Source organism: Danio rerio, chromosome 23 (genome assembly GCF_052040795.2).
Source record: "Danio rerio strain M-AB ecotype USA chromosome 23, GRCz13ab, whole genome shotgun sequence".
NCBI classification, from domain to species: domain Eukaryota; kingdom Metazoa; phylum Chordata; class Actinopteri; order Cypriniformes; family Danionidae; genus Danio; species Danio rerio.
Window position 1 is genome coordinate 38,200,190 of NC_141043.1, and position 22,411 is coordinate 38,222,600.

The following is a 22,411-nucleotide window of genomic DNA, read 5'->3' on the forward strand; positions in this document are numbered from 1 at the left end:
AAGAGCTATGAAAGTTATGAATAAAAACTATTATGTTTACAAATGTGTTTCTCTTTGTTAAACTCTTGGGAAATATTTGTAAAAGATTCAAATTTCACAGGAGAGCTACTCATTTTTCTCTCAACTCTATATAGCCTGCAAGTTTTATTTACAAAATTTTTTACTATAGTATGTTTTGGCTTTTTTCTCCTTCGCATTAAAATATTATGGAGTTATACTCCCAGAACCCAAGATGTTGTTTTTTTTTAAAATACACTGCAATCAGTGCCACATGGCCAAACACGCAACAACAATAACCATACACTGGGTGTTCTGAGGTTATCAGTCCTGTCCACTGCAGGCTTCAGTATCAGTATTGCATGTTAAAGCATCCGCTCCCTGTGTGCATGGTAATCTGTAATGTTTAAAAGTGTGTTCAAGAGGCGAGGGAGGAACAGGGTTGGGATCATAATTGGTGAGAAACTGAAAATGTCAGTTCCGCTAGCTTAGAAATCTCAGTCTACCGTTTACAAGCTGAGCTTTTTAATTCCCTCTGGCCAGAATGCCAATTTTCTGCTATAGTAGTAGCTATGTCCCAGGAATTGCTTATGTTAATAAAGCTGGTGAAATAACCGCACAATTAAGCAATTTTAGTGCTTAAATTTTAATTTGGAAACGCTGCCATTTCTCTGCTTAGTCATCCATGTAAAAAAAAATACAGACATGCACATTTTTCATGTCTCATCGTTTTTTTTTTCCTCATACATGCAGGTGAAGGTTAGATTTGTGCTTGATTGCACAGATTACTAAACTGTGATTGTTTTTGCTTGGTTTTAGTGTTATCGTATGGCTTTTAATTCAGAAAAATCATCTGAGCAAAATAAATATTTTAACTAGCTTTGATAAGAAGCATTTATTTTTGACTTCTTTCAATAATTTGAAATGGTTCATGCAAAAAAAAAATTAAATGTTAGGTGATGTTATTTTTCAAAGGGACACATAGGAAAAATCAGACAAGAACCATCAGTGTTTACTGCTGTGCAACTACTGCCTTATATCTTTTTGAATGTGATGCCACAAGCTTGGTACACCGGTCTTTAGGAATTTTAGCCTATTCCTCTTTGCAATAACTTTCAAGCTCTATCAGGTTCAGGAAATGACAGTGTACAGCCATTTTCAGATCTATCCAGAGATGTTCAATAGAATTTAGGTCTGGGCTCTGGCTGGGCCACTTAAGGACATTCACTGAATTGTTGTGAAGCCACTCTATTGATATTTTGGTGGGGTGCTTTGGGTCATTGTCCTGCTGGAAGATTTTAGTTTCTTATGGTCTGAGTGTCCTTCAGATGCCTTTTGGCAAATTCCAGGCAGGAGTGGCTTCTGTCTGGCCACTCTACCAAACAGGCCTGATTGGTGGATTGCTGCACAAATAGTTGTCCTTCTGTATGGTTCTTCTCTCTCCACAGTAGAATGCTGGAGCTCAGACAGATTTACTATCAGGTTATCGATCACCTGCCTGACTAAGGCCCTTCTCCCCCAATCATTCAGCTTAGATGGCCGGCCAGCTCTAGGAAGAGTCCTGGCGGTTTCAAACATCTTCCACTTACGGATGATGGAGGCCACTGTGTTCATTGGAACTTTCAGAGCAGCAGAAAATTTTCTGCAACCTTCCTTGTGCCTCGAAAATCCTGTCTTGAAGGTCTACAGACAATTCCTTTGTCTTCATGCTTGGTTTGTGCTTTGACATGCACTGTCAACCCTGGGACCTTATATAGAAATGTGCCTGCCTTTTCAAATCAAGTCCAATAAACTGAATTTACCACAGGTGAACTCCAATTAAGCTGCTGAAACATTTCAAGAATGATCAGTGGAAACAGAATGTACCTGAGCTCAATTTAGAGCTTCACGGCAAAGGCTGTAAACACTTATGTACATGTGATTTTTCAGGTTTTTTTTTTATTTATAATGAATTTGCACAATACAAATTCAAAATATCTTTATTCACATTGTCATTATGGGGTATTGTGTGTAGAACACTGAGGAGATAAATGAATTAAATGCATTTTGGAATAAAGCAGTTATATAAAAAATGTGGAAAAAGTAAAGCTTCTGAATACTTTCCGGATGATGCACTGCACAAAACTATTAAAAAAGGGTTGAATTTCTACATATTTCAGCTTTTTATGATTCATAGGGAGTAAATAATGCCAAAATAGAGAGTTTTATTAATAGCCAACTGTTTGACTTGACTAGCATTTTGCATGCAATAAAATAAAAATAGGCAAATGATTGCAGAATTCAAAAATGAGATCCAAACTGAAATGAGGTTACGTTATCTGAGAGAATCATGTCCTTTACAATAAAATCTTCAATCAGAGTCCTGAACGACACAAACAATCAGTGCTCTCCTTTGGTTATTGGGGTGTATTTCTGAGCTTCTTTAGCTTGTTAGAGTCGGTGCGTGCTCAGTGCGAGCGCAGCAACAAAACAGTAATTATCATTTGAAAAAGAGTCAGCCCAGAGCAAATCCCTGTCAAAGGCTTTGTGCAGTACCTGGGACTGGAGCCGCAGATCAAAGGCGTTTGATAGACTTCTGCTCTGTCATCATGCAACTTTCCTAATCTTCTTATGATAATTCACCGAGGAGGGAGGGGGAAAAAAGAGGAATTTCAAATGGCCTTAGCACATTCAGTCAGGGTTTGTTTTATTATAGAATGAGGATGTAAATAAATAATGTATCGCGGCGTCGCTCAAAACGCAAAGCTCTCGAGAACTACACAAGGTCCCTTCACTTTCTGTATCAGCCGCTGACTGTAATCCTCCGTAACCACCTTGGCGTAGAGCGATTTAGCAAATCTCTGACCTGCTCTGAAGTGCCATGCATGTGTTCAATTATACACCGCCCTGCAATTTTTTCACGTCGAAGTCTCTCTTTTGGTTTTGACATCCACCATTTTGCAGTTCCCGGTGCACGTCTGACCAATTCAGATACAGCTGCTAAAGAACCGTCTTTGACTGAAAAGTGTGGTAATTTGCCAATGAAAAGACGGTAAGTAAGGGGCACTCCGGGCTTCTCTCCATATAAGATGAGAGGTGATTTGGGAATTAAAAAGCTCAATGATTTCCCCAAGTCTACGAGTGTGTGTTTATCCTCCATCAAATGATCATCCGACAAACCAATCACGATAAGAGGAGCGGCGCTCAAGTTTGAATGACACGAAACACTCAACATTTTCGCTCAGCGTGGGGCAATTTGGTCTTTTCTGCGTTTCTCAGACTTGCTTACGGCATCGGAATATTGATCAGCTTCTCCTGGTTGCTATGCTGAAGGTTCATTTGTTGCATTCTGCCATTCTTAAACTAACGCTGGGTTGTACTTGTGTCCATTTTAGACCACGGCCTGCAATGTCACAATCGAGAGTGTTTGGTGTCGCTGTTAAATGGCATTTTTGCACCCATATGGCTTGTCAGAACAGTTAACCTCTCGCTGAAGGAAATAATCAACAGAAAAAGGCTTGGAGCGATGATTAAGACTCTTCAGCAGTGATGCTTAATGCACTACTGCCCTCTAATGGATCGATTTATTACAGCATCTATGTTAATTGCATGTGGATTGCATGTCTTGACTGAAGGTCTTCATAATTCTTGTTGTTCACATCATAAAATGGAATTTTTTGTAAGTGTATTTATTTATGCACATCTAAATAGGATATAGAAGTACATTAGGGACAGACCATATATTCTAAAGCTGTGCTTACAAGCAGATGTTAGTTCTAAGCAGATAAGTTAGTTGCAACGTGGTTATCTTAATTTAAAATATAATTTGAGACCCCTTACAGAAAAAGCACATGAGCTTTGAAGTGTTTAATATACACGTGAAATGTTTGGAACACATATGAACCATCTTTAAAGGTAGCTTTGGAACATTTTTATGTAATCACGTGAAAGAAATTATGTAAATGTGAGTGCATGGGTTTCAAATAAAACATGTTATCAAACACATTTAGCATATTTTTATGTGTGATATAGACATATGATTAAACACGAAGCTTAAAGGATTTTTCTGATTTTACAGAAATAATTGGATAGGTAAAGGAATGTAATACATACAGTTGAAGTCAGAATTATGAGCGCCCTTTTTATTTTTCCCCAATTTCTGTTTAACGGAGAGAAGATTTTTTTTACAACACAATTTTTAAACATAATAGTTTTAATAACTCATCTCTAATAATTTATTTAACTAATAGCTTAACTATTTAAATTAACTAATTATTTTATTTTATCTTTGCCATGATGACAGTATTTATCTAGAATATTTAAAGACACTTCTATATGGTTTAAAGTGACATTTAAAGGCTTAACTAGGTTAATTAGGTTAACTAGGCAGGTTAGGGTAATTAGGCAAGTTATTGTATAATGATGGTTTGTTCTGTACACTATCGAAAAAATATATATTGCTTAAAGGGGCTAATAGTTTTGTCCTTTAAATGTTTTTAAAAAATTGACAACTTCTTTTATTCTAGCCAAAATAAAACAAGACTTTCTCCAGAAGAAAAACTATTGTCAGACATGCTGTGAAAATTCCCTTACTCTTTTAAACATCATTTGGGAATTATTTGGGGGGGTAATAATTCTGACTTCAACTGTAATCTCCCAACTTATTTCAAGAACAATTTTCTTCAGGAAAATGACAACTTAAAAAATTGTAAAACTGACCTAAGTGAGTGAGATAAAATGCACAGAACCTATATAAAAATAATAAAGGCCAAACCAAAAGAACTAAATGGTCTTGAATTCTAAACGCTGTTTAGGCTGGAGTGAACGCTGTTGTATTTTAAGATATCTCACTGCAAGTTATTTTGAGTTGAGACAGCTCAAACATGCAATTGAATCTTGACTAGCCTTAAACCTTGTTTGTGAAACTGGGGGTTAAAGTGTTTAAAATGAGCTGAGGGTTTCATAGTGGCGCAGTAGTTAGCACCTCACAGCAAGAAGGTCGCTGGATATCAAGTCCTGCCTGGGTCAGTGGGCATTTCTGTGTGGACTTTGCATGTTGTCCCCGTGTTGGCGTGGGTTTCCTTGGGGTGCTCCGGTTTCCCCCACATTCCAAAGACGTGCTATAGGTCAATTGAACAAGCTCAATTGACTGAAGTTTATGTGTGTGAATGCAAAAGTGTATGGGTGTTTCCCAGTGTTGGGTTGTGGCTGGAAGGGCATCCACTGCATGAAACATGCTGGATAAGTTGGTGGTTCATTTCACTATGGTGACCCCTGATTAATAAAGGGACAAAGCCAAAAATTAAATGAATGAATGAATGAATGAATGAATGAATGAATGAATGAATGAAAATGAGCTGAAACAGCACAATTATTGAGATTTTGTTGGGACAACTTTTGTGTTCAGTCCACTCAATTTATCAAATCTGTTAAGTTAACCTAATCGATTTGTGTTGAGACAATATGAGTGAATTGCATGTAACCTTGCATTTTTTTACAGTGTAGGTTTACAAACATTACAAGATTTAAATATATATATATATATATATATATATATATATATATATATATATATATATATATATGTATATATATATATATATATATATGTATATATATATATATATATATATATATATATGTATATATATATATATATATATATATATATATATATATATATATATATATATATATATATATATATATATTATTATTATTATTATTATTATTATTAACACAAAAAAATCTGACATTTATAGTTAGCATCTAATTAATGTTATAAAACCAAAAGAAGAAACAAAACAAAAAAACATTTTAAGACCTGGTATAGTTTTAACAATTGTAATTTCACAAAGCAAGAGTGGTATATGCTAACGTGATACATAAACAGTTTTACATAAGCAAGAATTTAATGTTAAGTTCCCTTTTAGACACAATATTGCCTTTTTTCTGTTTTGATGTGAATGAATCTACATTCTGGAATTCCAAATAAACGTGTGAATTCCAATCCAGAATTAATCTGTTTCCAAATAAAGATGATCCACTCATAAAGACATCAACTTGCTTTGTTTTTATCTGAATCAACTGATTGTGAATGAATCATTAATACATTACTCAAGAAGAAAATAACTTGCTGCCTTCTACTGATGATTTTCGAGTCATAATTATTTATCAATAACAGGCCTAAATCAGCATTAAAACACACTCGGGAAATTACTGATTAACTATTATTATCAAATAAATAAATCCCCAAAAATATCAAGATAACATTTTATCAGTCAACTCACCAGTATGATGTATCAATTCTATCAATAATGTATAAAATAAATGCTGGGTTCCAAAAAATTCTTTCATGTTATTCCAACATAAATCAATTAAGTTAACTTAATTACAAGTGGATTGAACGTAAAATAATTAAGTCGTCCCCAAAAAGACTCAAGGATTGTGTTTATTCAGCTAATTTTAAATAAGTAGTTTGAATAAACAGCTAAAATGTTTGTGTATACACTGTCAAATAAAAAATATGTCGAAAAGTCATGACATCAAATGCCACTTTAATTAACATAATTTTAATAAGTCAACCAGGTTTTTACTGTGTTTTTAAGCTATACGGAATTAAATAATTGATTAATTGATTAAACAACAACAACAAAAAACTAATACATTCCTTCATATATTTTCCTTCGGCTTAGTCCCTATTTATCAGGGGTCGCAACAGATGAATGAACCGCCAACTATTCCAGCATAAGTTTTACGCAACGAATGCTCTTCCAGCCGCAACCTAGCACAGGAAAACACCTATACACACTCATTCGCGCACACACTCATACACCATAGCCAATTTAGTCTATTCAATTCACTTATTGTGCAATTCTTTGGACTGTGGGGGAAACCAAAGCACACAGAGGAAACCCACACTAACACAGGGAGAACATGCAAACTCCACACAGAAATGCCAACTGGCCCAGCCGAGACTCGAACCAGTGACCTTTTTGTGCCTCTCTAAAAAAACATTAAGGCAACAATCTTTTTTTTAACAGTGTAGTCGGCCAAACAGTGCTGATGGCCAAAGTAAATATTTCTCATCAAATTATGTTGATTTGAATGTCCCATTTATCTCTTCTTGTTATGATCCACCTCTACTACAAGGTCAGGTCTACAAAAAACATGATCTATTTAATGGTCGGTTGACGTTTGTCAGTCCAGTCGTACATTTTACGTCACAGTCATGACCAACCTAATCCTTCACCTCACTGTCTCTCAGTCTTTATCTCTGGGTGGAAATATCTGCGTCTGATAACTGAATTCACTCACAGGACCCTTGAGGTGTGACTAGCACCACCAGCATGTGACCGTCAAAAGAGCTGCGCTGCTGATTAGTGTGACTACAGTAATCTCTCTGTGAAAGAATCCCATTGACTTACATTGAAGAAGTTGCGTCAGCCGTACATATAGAGATTGGAATATCAAAGAGATGTGGGGTTGGTCTCTTTTGATTTGGTCAGCAAGCAACTATCCTGAGCCCCCTAGCAACCGCACAGCAACATGATGAAAAAATAAAAATGTATGCAGCAATCACACAGCAACACCCTCAGTATTGTGGTGGAGAGTTTGGTTTGGGTATTAATATAAATGACTCATTTAAAATATGCTAATTGTGAAATATGTCCTTTTGACTAAAATGGAGAGCAGCTGTTTTTGCAGGACACTACAAAATCGTGTTTGTTTTCAAGCTGTTACAAGTGCATTATTGGTGGTGTTTCCATGTCAAACTGAATTTCAGTTTCTTTTATGTCATTAAATGTGAGACACAATTCTAAAAAATTTTTTACACATTGTACATACAATAATAATAAAGCCACTTTATTAGGTACAACTTTCCAACTGTTCGTTACCGCAAATTTCTAATCAGCCAATCACATGGCTGCAACTCAATACATTTAAACATGTAGACATGGTCAATACAATCTGCTGCGATTCAAACCGAGCATCAGAATGGGGAAGAAAGGAGATTTTAGGGACTTTGAACATGGCATGGTTGTTGGTGCCAGACGGGCTGTTCTGAGTATTTCAGAAACTTCTGATCTACTATAAATTTTACGCACACAACTATCTCTAGGGTTTACAGAAAATGGCCTGAAAAAGAGAAAATATCCAGTGAGCGGCAGTTCTGTAGGCGCAAATGCCTTGTTGATGCCAGAGGTCAGAGGAGAATGGCCAGACTGGTTCATCTGAATCTCTGGTTCATCAGAGGTTCATCTGGTTCATCAGAATCTCTGAACGCACAATATGTTGAACCTTAAGGCAGTTGGGCTACAGCAGTAGAAGACTACACCACTTCTGTCAGCTAAAATAAGGAAACTGAGGCTACAAGTCGCACAGGCTCACCAAAATTCGACAATAGAAATTTGGAAAAACGTTGCCTTGTCTGATGAGTCTCGATTTCTGCTGCAGCATTCAGATGGTAGGGTCAGAATTTGGCATCAACAACATGAAAGCATGAATCCATCCTGCCTTGTATCAATTGTTCAGGCCTGTGGGGGTGTAATGGGGTTTTCTTGGCACACTTTGGACCTATTAGTAACAGTTGAGCATCGTGTCAACGCCACACCCTACTTGAGTATTGCGTCTGATCATGTCTATTTCTTTATGACCACAGTGTTCTCATCTTCTGATGGCTACTTCCAGCAGGATAACACGGCATGTCATAAAGCGCGAATCATCTCAGACTGGATTCTTGAACACGACAATGAGTTCACTGTACTCAAATGGCCTCCACAGTCCCCTGAACTCAATCCAATAGAGCACCTTTGGGATGTGGTGGAACGGGAGAAATCTGCAGCAACTGGGTGATGCTATCATGTCAATATGGACCAAAATCTCGGATAAATATTTCCTGCACCTTGAAGAATCTATGCCACGAAGGATTAAGGCAGTTCTGAAGGCAAAACGGGGTCCAACACGGTACTAGTAAGATATACTTATTAAAGTGGCCAGTGAGTGTCTACATACAGTATATACATAGTACATAAATGTATTATATAATATGATATGAATTGTTTATATTTTTACATTGTCATGATTGGATGGATGGGTGAACATAAACATAATCCAATAATGTTGGCATACTTACCATGGCATACATAATATTCATATAAAAAAAATTATATATATATATATATATATATATATATATATATATATATATATATATATATATATATATATATATATATAATTGTGTTATATATTATATGTCTTGAAAAAATTATGCACACACACACATATATATACATACATAGATTGATATATGGAGTGTAATGACCTAAAGTTGAAATTATATTTTAAGTACTGCAAGTTGAAGTATATGCTTTACTTGTGTACATATAGCGGTATAAACAGAGATCAGCATATGTGAGTTCACCCCTCACAAATCTCTCATTTAAATGAATATTTCTATAGGATGCTTTACAATATTATTTTTGTGCATATACATTAGATTAGTCAGTACTGAAGCCAAATCTGGAGCTAATCTAACTAAATAAATAATGATAACGGTCAAAAATAGTAGCCCATTTTTATAATATACTGAATAAAAATGTTATAAATAAAGAGCGAAAATCGAGAGAAAGTAAAAATATTTGTAAAATTTGTAAAAATTTTGTAGTTTGTAATAGTTTTTTTTCGTCCTGTCACTAAAATATTATTTTAATAATATATGTTTAATAAATCAGTTTTTTTTCTAAATGCACCAAAATATATCACCCATATTCACTGAGAAATGGTTAAAAATATTCATTTTCAAAATAGGGTGTACTCAGTTATGCTTAGCACTATATATATATATATATATATATATATATATATATATATATATATATATATATATATAATACAAATTCAAACTAAAGTTGACTTTGTTAGTGTATACTAAATTTTTCAATGCATCTAAAGACTTCCACACTTCTACTGTATTGCAGAATTGATACAGTAAGTCACACAGGTTTTGTTCTGTCAGGCTGTGTTTCAGAAGAGAAGCTGCGCTGTATGTGAGAGACACCAAGCTGAGAACTGAAGAACAGCCGGAGCACCTCTTAAAAAGTCACACTTTCATCTTCTGTTTAAGAGACTTTAAAAGGACATTTCTGACAAACATTTGCTATTCAGAAACTGCTATAGGGTGAGGTAAGTTGTGGACAAGTTTAGATAAGGGTAGAAAATGTATTACATTAACACCTGCTAGTATTTACATTTAAAATCATGAGTGTTTTTTTTTTTCTCTCTCACAGTAGGGTTCTTCTGTGCTCACACTTTAGGGTGCGCTTACCCTTGGGCTTTGGTACTTTTGTTAGTTTCTTTAGAAAGGCCCAAGAAATAGGTTATACAGTTCATGTATCGTTCACACTGTCAGTATTAGGTCAGTTTTAAATGACAAATGTTTAATCTATTTTAATTATTATTATTATTTTAGTTCAGTAACATTTTGTAACAGAATCTACTGAACATACAAAACAATTAAGTGTGTTCTGGGCACCCATGCAGAAATATGATCCAAAAAGATATGCAAATCACATGTGACACATACACTCACTGGCCACTTTATTAGGTACTCTTTACTAGTACCAGGTTGGACCTTTCGCCTTCAGAACTGCCTTAATTCTTCATGGCATGGATTCAACAAGATACTGGAAATATTCCTCAGAGATTTTGGTCCATATTGACTTGATAGCATAACGCAGTTGCTGCAGATTTGTCAGCTGCACATCCATAATGCAAAGCACCTATTCCAGCAAATCCCAAAGGTGCTCTATTGGATTGAGTTCGGGGGACTGTGGTGGCCATTTGAGTACAGTAAACTCATTGTCATGTTCAAGAAGCCAGTCTGAGATGATTCGCGCTTTACAACATAGCGCATTATCCTGCTGGAAGGAGCCATCAGAAGATGGGTACACTGAGGTCATAAAGGGATGGACATGGTCAGCAACAATACTCAGGTAGGCTGTGGTGTTGACACAATGCTCAATTGGTACTACTAGGCCCGAAGTGTGCCAGTAAAATATCCCCCACACTACACCACCACTAGCCTAAACCGTTGATATAAGGCAGGATGGATCCATGCTTTCATGTTGTTGACACCAAATTCTGACCCTATCATCCGAATGTCGCTGCAGACAGGAAGGGCACTCTGTGTGGTCTTCTGCTGCTGTAGCCCATCCGCCTCAAGGTTGGACGTGTTGGGCATTCAGATATTCTCTTATGCTTATCTTGGTTGTAACAAGTGGTTACTGTGCGTTAACGTGCAGTTGACCAGGTGTAGCTAATAAAGTGGCCAGTGAGTGTTAATAACCATTGGAATAATATATATATATATATATACATATATATATATATATATATATATATATATATATATATATATATATATATATATATATATATATATATATATATATATGTGTGTGTGTGTGTGTGTGTGTGTGTGTGTGTGTGTGTGTGTGTGTGTGTGTGTGTGTTTTAATATATAGCTATTTAGTCATTTATATGCAAATATATATAAGTGCATATATGACACACTTTATATATAAGAAATTTAAATATGAACTTGTATATCATACATATCATTTGCATATATTGCCATTAGGGCTGCACAATATTGAAAAAAACTGTCATTGCGATATTTATGTTTTCTGCGATATATATATATTACGATATGAATATGATTTCACAATATGACTTAAGCAGCTGTTTGGAAAGAATTCACAGTTTTACATTGATTAAATTATTTTAACGGGGAGTGAATCTCCATAAAATATACAAATTTATCCAAAATTATTCTAAATAAAGTCTAACAGTACTGAGGTACTGAATTTCAATAATCAGTTGTAAAATAATACGTTCTGAACTGTGGTTTCTGGTTTATTAAAATCCCAACTTGATATTGTACATTCTGCCATGTGACTAATGCAGATTTGCACTTTGCGATATTGATATTAATAGCCCATATTGCCATATCAGATTTCTATGTGGGTTGAATCGTGATATTCAGCATTGTCGCTGTGACAAGAAATCCCATAAGCTTGAGCATTCTGTCCTTTTCCACTCAACTTGTTATTCTGTCCATGCCACATATGTATAATAAAAAATTCCTTTGGTTAGACAAATACAAGCATTTAAACTAGTAGTCTCAGACCCACCTTACTTGACAGCTTCAACCCAGCAGTGTTAGAACTGTTCTCGCTGCTTGGCCTAGTTTTCACATCTTTCATGGCTTGTGTCTTTGGGATGACCTGCTGTTTTTTTGGTCCTATCTGAGTTCTTACATCTCTTCGGTTTCTCTTTGGCAGCGGAGGACAGAAGAGAAGATCAAGACGTCTTTGATGTGTTGCCCACTGCAGGCGATACAGGGATATGGAGTGAGATTTCTGAAATATGTAACATCTAGATTTAAAAAGTAACATCTTGCTGAAATCCAGAGAAAGAACTGGTATGTTTTATGCGCCAATGTGAATGTTTTGATGTCAGATACAATGGTGTTTATGGGTGTTTTTCTTTCATCGATTTGAGCTTTAACTGGCTCTTGTATACATCTAGACGTGTAGTCTATGTGTATTATGGGGATCATGAAGTATATAGGATTGAGGAATATAGAATTTAGGTTCCCGTTCTGCTGAACAATTCCTTTAAGGTTTTAAAAATGAAATATTTGATGTTACTGTTCATAATAATCGAGGGATGCTATGGGTTTTAGCCCCCTGTGTTGGGTAAAGTTACTTTTAAAATGTAATTCATTACACTTTTGCATTATATTCTAGTTACTTTTTAGGAAAAGTAGTGTGGAAAAAATTAATTTATTTGTATTAATTTTGTGTTTTGATTTCTTGGTAAAATGTTTTGACTAACAACAGATTAATCAATATTTTCTTTTGTATTATAACACATCTTGACCAGACACACTTCCTCTTTTTTTACTGTGCTGCATACTTTTTTAAGGAACATGCTGACAAGAGGAAAAAGCAAAAAGTGTGGGGGCCTTTGTTTAATACAAAGTCTAGAGATGTTACAAGTTGTCATGATGCTTGTAGAAGTTGTGAAATATATTTAAGATGCATGTAACTGTTCAATCCTGGTATGCAGAGAAGGGTTGCAGAAAGAGGAAGTATGTATGGGGGTATAAGAGCCAAAGGACTGCAGAATGACCGATAAGTGACGTTACACCAAAACTGCACGCGTTAATATCAGTTGTGTATATATGCTGGAGTCAGGAAACTTAAGTTAGTTGCAAACCTCTTGATTTAATTCTTGTATTGCATTGGGGTAATGTAACTCTGTGATCGAATTATTCATTTGTATCTAATAAATTACTAATATTTTTGGCATTGAAGAAAACACTCTCCAGACCCTTTCTTATTGAACATGCATGGAATTGGCGTGATATTCCAACATTACGTTACTTTTTTCATCTTGGCTGGACTTGTTTGTTTGTAATAATATATAATTTGACAAATGTAAGGCTTTTTTTATGCACCAAAACCGAAATGTGTAAAAAGTAACTCAAATTTAAAAGTAACATGTTGCTTTTCTGGTTATCATTATTAGTGTTATTCAAAATTGAGTAACTTGCAATACATAACCTTAAAACTCTTAACATTATTATATGCCTCGGACACCATTATTTTGCGATCATGTTCTGGATTGTGAGGTTTTTCTGGAAATATTTCCATACACTCTTTATGGCCCTTGTAATCACCCTAACGCAAATGATTTATTCAATATTATCAATTCAAATCATCAATATATGTCAAATTACCCAGTAGTTTGAATCACTGGATAAATGGATGTTGGCTGTTTCACATTTTTGTAGTAAATCCGTGGTTAAATATTATTTAGCTATACTCAAGGTTGGGCAAAAAATACATTGAAATGTATTTTTAAATAAAATACAAATTACCTCGATTTTAAGTGTATCAAAATAAAATACAAAACACAGCAGCCACAAATATATCAAAATAAAATACTGCATTTTGAAAAGACTACAAAAGACTTTTACAAGGGAGCATGACATGTCTATGCAAACCTTCTATCAATAGGCTTATTGGATCAATCTCTTCACCATTAAACTGTCTTAGTCAAGTAAACAATGACTGATAACAACAGCTTTTCTCTGAGCAAGTTTAAGTCAGCTTCTCTGCACTTGATTCACCTTTATGAGGAGGTATTCATAAAAACGTAACGTATGTTTCTCTTTGATTTCAGTATAGATTTTGTACAAATTTCATACAGAAAGTCCTGTCTTGAAGATGATCCCTTTAATCACTGTAAATACAATTTAATGCAGATAATGAGTTGAAATATAGTTCAATATCTCTTGATTGTGAAAATTGCCACCATCTTTTAAAAGTCTTATGCTTCAAAATTTTTGCAATTGAAGTCTTCAATTCTCAATATTGTGATCGACACAGTGGGACTTTGTTTTTTGTCTTATTTTGCTGTATTATTTTGATATGCTCCTAATTCTACCCCTGCCATTTGTCTGTTACTTTATATGTGATGCATAATTTCCATTCATACTCAAAGCATTGATCAACTTCTTAAACATTAATCTATTGTAGTCTGATCTTAAGGCTTGGCAAATACCTAAGAAACCACCAATCAAAGGCCACATTTTAAGATGCCATGTAGACTTTTACATTATTTTAAAAATACAAAAATAAAGGACACTTCATATCCGAATTAAACAAAATTATTTTGTTTTTTTTTAAAACAAAAAAAGTAAAACTAAGAAAATAAAAAATAAAAATAAACAAGATTTTGGCTTGATTTTTAGATTATTATTATTTTTATTTTTTTTATTAGGGCAGGAAAACAGATCAACGACTTTAAAATTCATTACACACATGTAGGCGGTGTTGAAAAGCCTTTTTTCCTCTGATTGGCCAACCAAATCTGAGCTTGTGACGTCGCCCTCAAAATAAAAGAATCAGCACCCAGGCTTTTATTTATTATTGTTTAAATCTATAAATAAACTAAGTTTACATATTCTATCATTTGATCAGTGGGTCAGTTGAGTGCCACCTGTAAGACGGTGCTGCATGCCAGCGCCGGACGAATGCCTGCTGTGCCAGTTTTATGCCAAATCTGGGCCAGATCGAATTCTTTGCTACCTGGGTAGTTTTCCTTTTTTTTTTTTTTTTTTTTGAAAATTGATATGAAATGGATGGAAGATAACCTGATTTATTTTGATAGAAATTTTTTACCTATTTTCATCAACCCTATCAAATACAAATTACAAAGTATTATTGTGCATTTAAATATGTATTTGAAATGCATGTATCATAAATACTGCCCATCCCTGGCTATACTTACATTCAGCTCACTCACACACCTGAAGCGTTTCGAGTTGAATATCGGTGAACAGTAAAGCTCCGCCTCATTTTATCTGTTTGATTGGTCACATGACCTCTGTCGTTATTAAAACTCAGACCAGTCTAACGCAAAAGTTTGACTTTACATACATGTCAACAAACAGATCTCCATCAATATCCAGCTAAGGCCCCAGAATTGATTAGCCTTTTAGTGACGTGTTGTTGTTGATATTGTTGTTTACAGTAAGCTCACACCTTCAGAATTCAGTGTCCACCAGAAGGAAACGCACCACTGAGGAATATTTTTGCTGTGAATTGGTGGAGTTTATATTTCAGAAATGCTGTTTAATGAGGTGAGTTATCAAACATTTTGCCAGTTTAATCTAAATACAACAGTGATCTAAATGTTGTTTTTAACTATAAAGACTATAAAGTTCATTCTTTCAGGTCGTCATTGTTATTTCTGTAGCATGCGGCTGCAGTGTCACCTGCTGGCTGAGAGGAAGCACTTCAAGACTCCATGCATTCTTTCGCTTGTTTACCCGAAAAAAAATGGCCTGGACTTATTTCCGTTCACTCTCACTGGTAAGATCTCAGTACTAAACTGTAGAACATTTAAGGCAAGAGCAGCTTTTTACATCTATTTTTTATCAACAATTGATTCATTAGTATCACATACATAATATACTATATTGTGTTTAGATATTTTGTAATATGTCATGAGACCTAGGCTAATATGCAAAGTATGTATATGCATAGTATCGTTTCTGTAAATATGCACTAATTTGCAAACATTTCTTGCACAAATAACTGAACATTGGACAAAGAAAGGTTCAAAATTTAGATTTATTTCCTTTCTATTTTGTTTGTGACTTATTAGAGTCAAAGTAAAATTTGGGTATCTCTTTTTAATCTACCCAATAATTCAGAAAATATTCAGCCAGAAAAAAAAAAAATGATATTCAAATATGAACATATCTTTCTGTACAAAACCTTCAGATTATAGATATGAATAGAACTGAAGTGTGGTTTATGTACGAGTTATGGCTCTATACTGGAGGAAAAACTCATATTATGAAACTGCCTTTAATATATATATATATATATATATATATATATATATATATATATATATATATATATATATATATATATATATATATATATATATATAAAATGTGTACATAGACAAAATGGTAAAGCATGACAAAAAAAAGTATATTTTGGATGTTTCCTTATTTGCATTACACTGGAAAAACATCTAACAAAAAAACTACTTTATAATACAACAACAATACAACCCTTTTTATAGTGTTATTATTTTACTGTGGCATATGAACTTTATACAAGTATTTTTCTGGGCATTTCTCTGGGTTTCTAAAATCTTGACTTGAGCTTTATATATTCTAAAAACACAGATTACACAGATGTAGTAGTACTTTTTGAAATCCTTTCATCATTATTGATCGCTTTAAAGAACTGCACAGAAGTTTTGATGATCATAAAATCTCTCATATGCCCTCTCTCACCAATCAGTCTGTGCTCGGCCTGGTGTCTCCTCTTCCTCTGAACTATCTGACACCTCTCATCTCTTCACACATGGTCAGTCTGTCACCTCTCAGGAAGAGAAGGTTTCCTAATGCATCTGAGGAATTGGGATGTATATATGAGGAGTTTTAGAAGGGGGATGAAAAGTTTAAGTTTAAGTTGGTTTCTGAATCAAGACCTGAGAGCTGCAGTAAGGCTGAGAGGCAGAATGCCAACAATGACGCACACCTTGAGTTTGTTTTTATGGTCCAGTGCCACTGTGATTAACAGAACTTAATTAAAGTTCACCTCAGTGGGGGAATTGTGTCAGAGCTCTTGGGGTCGTTTTTCCTGATTTATTTTTATTTTTTTTTGTTTTTTTTGGGACAAGTGCTTGAAAAGTACTATAGACAAGTGCTATAAAGTAAAATACCTGTTTACCTTTGTACAAATTTGGGGACTAATTTAGGTCTTAGGTACATCCCATGCAGGCACAGGATGTTTTTTTTATTATTTTTTTTATATATATATATAATTATTTTTTTCGGGGTTTTCACCTTTATATTGATAGGACAGTAGAGGGAATTGACAGGAAAGCATGGGGAGCAGAGAGAGGGGAAGGACCACGAGGCGGAATTGAACCCAGGTCGCCGCGAGCTCCGGAGTGCATTTCTCGACGCACTAACCACTACACCACTGGTGTCGACATGTTATCGTTTTTAAAAACTACTATTTTATTTTCTCTGGATTATGGCTAAAATATAAAACCTAAACTTTGAAAACTGAACTGACGCTGTTTCAATTCACTATGTTGCTCTATGTGAAGACGCTGTTTCAATTCACTATGTTGCTCTATGTGAAGCTGCTTTGACACAATCTACATTGTAAAAGCACTATGGAAATAAAGATGAATTGAATTGACTTGGATTGAACATTGTTTAACTGTTGGTGGAAAATTATTGGCAATATTGTTTTAAGTAAGGATTCGGTTTAATTATACATGATACATTTTGTCCTTAAATTTATATGAAAGATAAATGACTTTTCTTAAAATTCCTACACATCTCTCTCCAGAAAAACCATGTCATCGACCCTTCTAGCCACTTTAAATAGAGAAAGCAAAAAGGACAGCAGAATGATAGAGCTTCGTAACCCTTCGGAAAGAGGTCAGCAGAGATCACGAGGTCAGTAAATATCTCTTTATTATTTTTTGTCCACTGGCCATATGAAGCGATGCACGTCCTGAATAAAAAGGGTTCAGATAAAGGTCTTTTTGAGAGGCTGATCTCAGTGGAAGCACGTTCATGCTGACTCACTGAGACACTGAGCTGTCTGCCAAAACAAGCACAACACAGGCCAGACAAAGCACAACTTTAAAGCACTATATTTCTAAATGCAGAGGGAGGCCGGACTGATTATTTGCTTAGGGATATCTTCAAAGATGAGACTTTATACATATTTTATGCTGTAAACTAATTGTTTGTTTTGTTAGTTGGGTTAAAGGTGCATGAAGTCACTTTGGTTTGTTTAAACAACCGTTCAAAGTCAAAGTGTCCGATGATTGTAGGATCGAAGAGATAAAGTCACTTTTTATGTGACCAGCCAAGTGATGACCCAAAATGATGTCATGTGCAAATCTATCCAAAAAAAAAAAAAAGAAACAGATTATATACTGGCAAAAAAATTACTGGAACACATTTTGTATTAAAAAAAAAAAAAAAAAAAAAAGGGTCTTATTAACATGTGGGTCTTATTTAATTGGTTAACTGACAGTACATTTCAAAATTTACACTATAAAACTGTGTTTATGTACAGTATATAGCCAAATATACACTGTATCATTGGGTGTCTATCGCTGGATGATTAATATATATACAGTTAGCTCCATAAATATTTGGACATCTACGCAATTCTAATATTTTTGGCTCTTAAATAGCTTTTAAATGAAACGAACAAGGGCGAGGCAGTGGCGCAGTAGGTAGTGCTCACAGCAAGAAGGTCGCTGGTTTGAACCTCGGCTCAGTTGGTGTTTCTGTGTGGAGTTTGCATGTTCTCCCTGCCTTCACGTGGGTTTCCTCCGGGTGCTCCGGTTTCCCCCACAGTCCAAAGACATGTGGTACAGGTGAATTGGGTTGGCTAAATTGTCCATAGTGTGTGAATGTGTGTGGATGTTTCCCAGAGATGGGTTGCAGCTGGAAGGGCATCCGCTGCATAAAAACTTGCTGGATAAGTTGGCGGTTCATTCCACTGTGGCGACAAGAAAATGAATGAATGAAACGAACAAGATGTGCTACTGGCGACGCAGTGGCGCAGTAGGTAGTGCTGTTGCCTCAAAGCAAGAAGGTCGCTGGTTGGGTCAGTTGTCATTTCTGTGTGGAGTTTGCATGTTCTCCCTGCGTTTGCATGGGTTTTTTTCCCGGGTTCTCCGGTTTCCCCCACAGTCCAAAGACATGCGGTACTGGTGAACTGGGTAGGCTAAAATTGTTCGTAGTGTATGAGTGTGAATGAGTGTGCATGGATGTTTCCCAGAGATGGTTGCAGCAGGAAGGGCATCCGCTGCGTAAAAACATATGCTGGATAAGTTGGCTGTTCATTCCGCTGTGGCGACCCCAGATTAGTAAAGGGACTAAGACGAAAAGAAAATGAATGAATAAACAAAGTACACATCAATGATAAAGCTTTAAAGAATTAACACTTATGACTGGTTCTGTTGTCCAAGGTCACATATTATTATTTTGAATATCTCAGTTTTCACTGCACACAATTAAAACATTTTCAAATGCATCTACTGTAAAGAGCATCTTCGAAAATCTCAGTTACGTATATTACATTAATCCAATAAACAATTGATCTAATGTATTAGGCAAAGATCCAAAACCAAGAGCAGCAGAGCTACAGCACTGCATCACTCAGCCACACAGCACTGACTAAAAACAATGCCGCCAGACTACATGTCCAACGTATTTCACTTCAGACACTTTCTTGAAGTGTCACCTAATAAATAGTCACCTAATAAATAGTATATATAGTTACTAACTCCTGTAAACTTTAACACACACTTATTGATCTTTAAGGATCTGTTATAAAGTAAAAAACATGATTTACCTTACAATTAAAATCATGAGAAGGGCGCACAACCACTCTGTAATGTACAAGCATGCTGTTTTTTTGGTTTTGTCTTTCTTTCATTTGTGACCCTGCAGCACAAAATCAGTCATAAGCATCAGTTTTGGGAAATTGAGATTTAAGCATTATCTGAAAGCTGAATAAAAAAGCTTTCCATTGATATGTATACATTATGATAGGTCAATATCATGGCTCAGATACAATTTACGGAATTTCTGTAATCTCAGAATTAAAAAATCTAAATACAAAGGAAATCACATTAAAAATGTGCAAATTAAGATAGTTCCAATGCAGATAATTCAAGGTTTTGGCTATTAAAAATCTATCATTTAGACACATAAGATTTTTGACTATTGCGAAAAATATACCAATGCAACATATGTATCTAACCAATATTCGTCTAAATACAAACGCAAACTTTGAGGATTTCAGGATATTTTTTAAACATCAAGCATCTCGGTCTGAACCCAAATGTCCTCCGCTATTAATGTGCAGTCAGTTCACCTCCGTGACCAAACACACAACATGAGATTCATATGTTCCATATGGCACACATTGATGCATTAGACAATATCCATCTGTTCAAACACTAGCTGACCTGTTTAATTTACATTCCTGTGGCCTATATAATGTAGCTCTTAATACATATGCAAGCAAGTCTATGAGTAAATCAAATTTGAAATCTTGAATTACTTTACTAAATATACATTTTTAATGTGGAAGATGAAGATCAGTTTGGAAATGTGTCATTGTAACACTATCATTAGATCAAATTAAGGGGATAGTTCACCCAAAAAATTACCATTCTGCCGTCATTTACTTATTCTACCTATTTGTATTTCTTTCTTCTGTTGAACACGAAAGAAGATATTTCGAAGAATGCTGGCACCCATTGACGTCCATAGTATTTTTTAATTTCTACTATGGAAGTTGATGGGTTCCTGCATTCTTCAAAATATATTAATTTTTTGTTCAACAGCAGAAAGAAACTCATAAAGTTAAAAAAAGGGTTTTATTATATTTATTTGGGCTGAACTTGCCTTTTAAGAGTACATTTTCAAAACATTTTGAGTGAGATTAGTATTATTAAACATAATTGTCCTTGATTTAGTCTTTTCTCTGTCATTTTGACTCTGAATCAACATTATTATTGATTCTGAACTGAATAAACGAGACCTGTTTGTTGAAATTTGTTGAGTGAAATCTGCTGGCTTAGTATTGCAAAATTTGTAAAATACAGCATATCTGTAGCAGCTTGTAAAACAGTTTTTTTTCTGCATTCATGCATAAACAGGATATTAAATGCATGCTTGCTTTCTTTGTGGGCTAAACAGAAAACGAGGCTGGACAACAGTGATGGTGAATCATAGAAATAAATCTATGCTGACTGCACAGTTGCCAGTGGTGTTGGGTGAGCATAAATTCCTTCAGTTTGAAAAAAAATAAATAAATAAATAAAAAACCCGTTTGTAAAATTTAAAAAAGAATGCTTTGATGATGAAAAAATGTTATTATAATCCACTACAATTAAAATTAACAATAATAATAATGACTTAAGAGGATTATTTATTGTGAGTCAAAAGATGAAAGTAAGACACAAAAGGTCACTAATAAGTCAAAACGACTTTAAAATTAGGAACTGAAATATTTTGTCATCATGATTTTGATTTATTATTTCACTTCCTAAATTTATAGTCGTTGTTTTGACTTATTAGTAACCTTTTGTGTCTTACTTTAATCTTTTGACCCACCATAAATAAAGCTAAAATGATGACAGTAATCAAAAATAAAAAATAATCAACTTACAGCAAAATCATAATGTCAGTTTGAACTTTTTATCTGATTAATATGTCTTTTAAAGTCATCATAATTATAATTTGCGCAACAATTTTGCTTTCTAATTTAGCAGAAATGACCTTCAAGATGTTTAGAGCAAGCATGTACAAAATACAATAATATTGACTCCAGACTGGGGCAGCACGATGGAACAGTGGGTAGCACAATCGCTTCACAGCAAGAAGGTCGCTGGTTTGAGCCCCGGCTTGGTCAGTTGGCATTTCTGTGTAGAGTTTGCATGTTCTCCCCGTGTTTGCGTGGGTTTCCTCCGGGTGCTCCCGTTTTCCCCACAGTTCAAAGACATGCGATATAGGTGACTTGGGTAAGCTGAAATTTTCTGTAGTGTATGTGTGTGAATGGAAGTGTGTAAGGATGTTTCCCAGTGATGGGTTGCAGCTGGAAGGGCATCCTCTGCAAAAAACATATGCTGGATAAGTTGGCGGTTAATTCCGCTGTGGCGACCCCAGGTCAATAAAGGGACTAAGTCGAAAAGAAAATGAATGAATGACTCAAGACGTAGTTATGCTACTCAATAAAGCAAGATTTATCATGGACAATATATTATATTGTGTAGTAACACA

The 22,411-nt window shown here is 34.9% G+C and overlaps 1 protein-coding gene and 1 long non-coding RNA gene across 34 annotated transcripts in view; one reads left to right on the forward strand and one right to left on the reverse strand.

Moving 5' to 3' along the window:
- The window catches only part of chst13 (carbohydrate (chondroitin 4) sulfotransferase 13), a 416,663-nt gene that overhangs the window by 355,957 nt on the left and 38,295 nt on the right, over positions 1-22,411 (forward strand). For 4 of the 33 annotated variants that reach the window (XM_087307583.1, XM_087307578.1, XM_087307587.1 and 1 more), the window contains 4 exons: positions 15,586-15,694; positions 15,789-15,926; positions 17,943-18,052; positions 21,329-21,405. In XM_087307583.1, coding sequence (XP_087163709.1) covers positions 21,351-21,405 — 55 coding nt within the window. In that variant the 5' untranslated portion in view covers positions 15,586-15,694; positions 15,789-15,926; positions 17,943-18,052; positions 21,329-21,350. Of the gene's footprint in view, positions 1-9,997; positions 10,165-12,323; positions 12,464-15,585; positions 15,695-15,775; positions 15,927-17,942; positions 18,053-21,328; positions 21,406-22,411 lie in introns of all 33 variants that reach the window. The other 29 variants (XM_087307580.1, XM_087307588.1, XM_087307585.1 and 26 more) reach the window with 15 other exon arrangements.
- On the reverse strand, positions 17,224-20,884 carry LOC147831333 (uncharacterized). Its single transcript, XR_015523836.1, has 2 exons — positions 17,712-20,884; positions 17,224-17,674 (listed from the first exon to the last, which is right to left on the reverse strand). It is a non-coding gene; the product is annotated as an uncharacterized LOC147831333 (long non-coding RNA).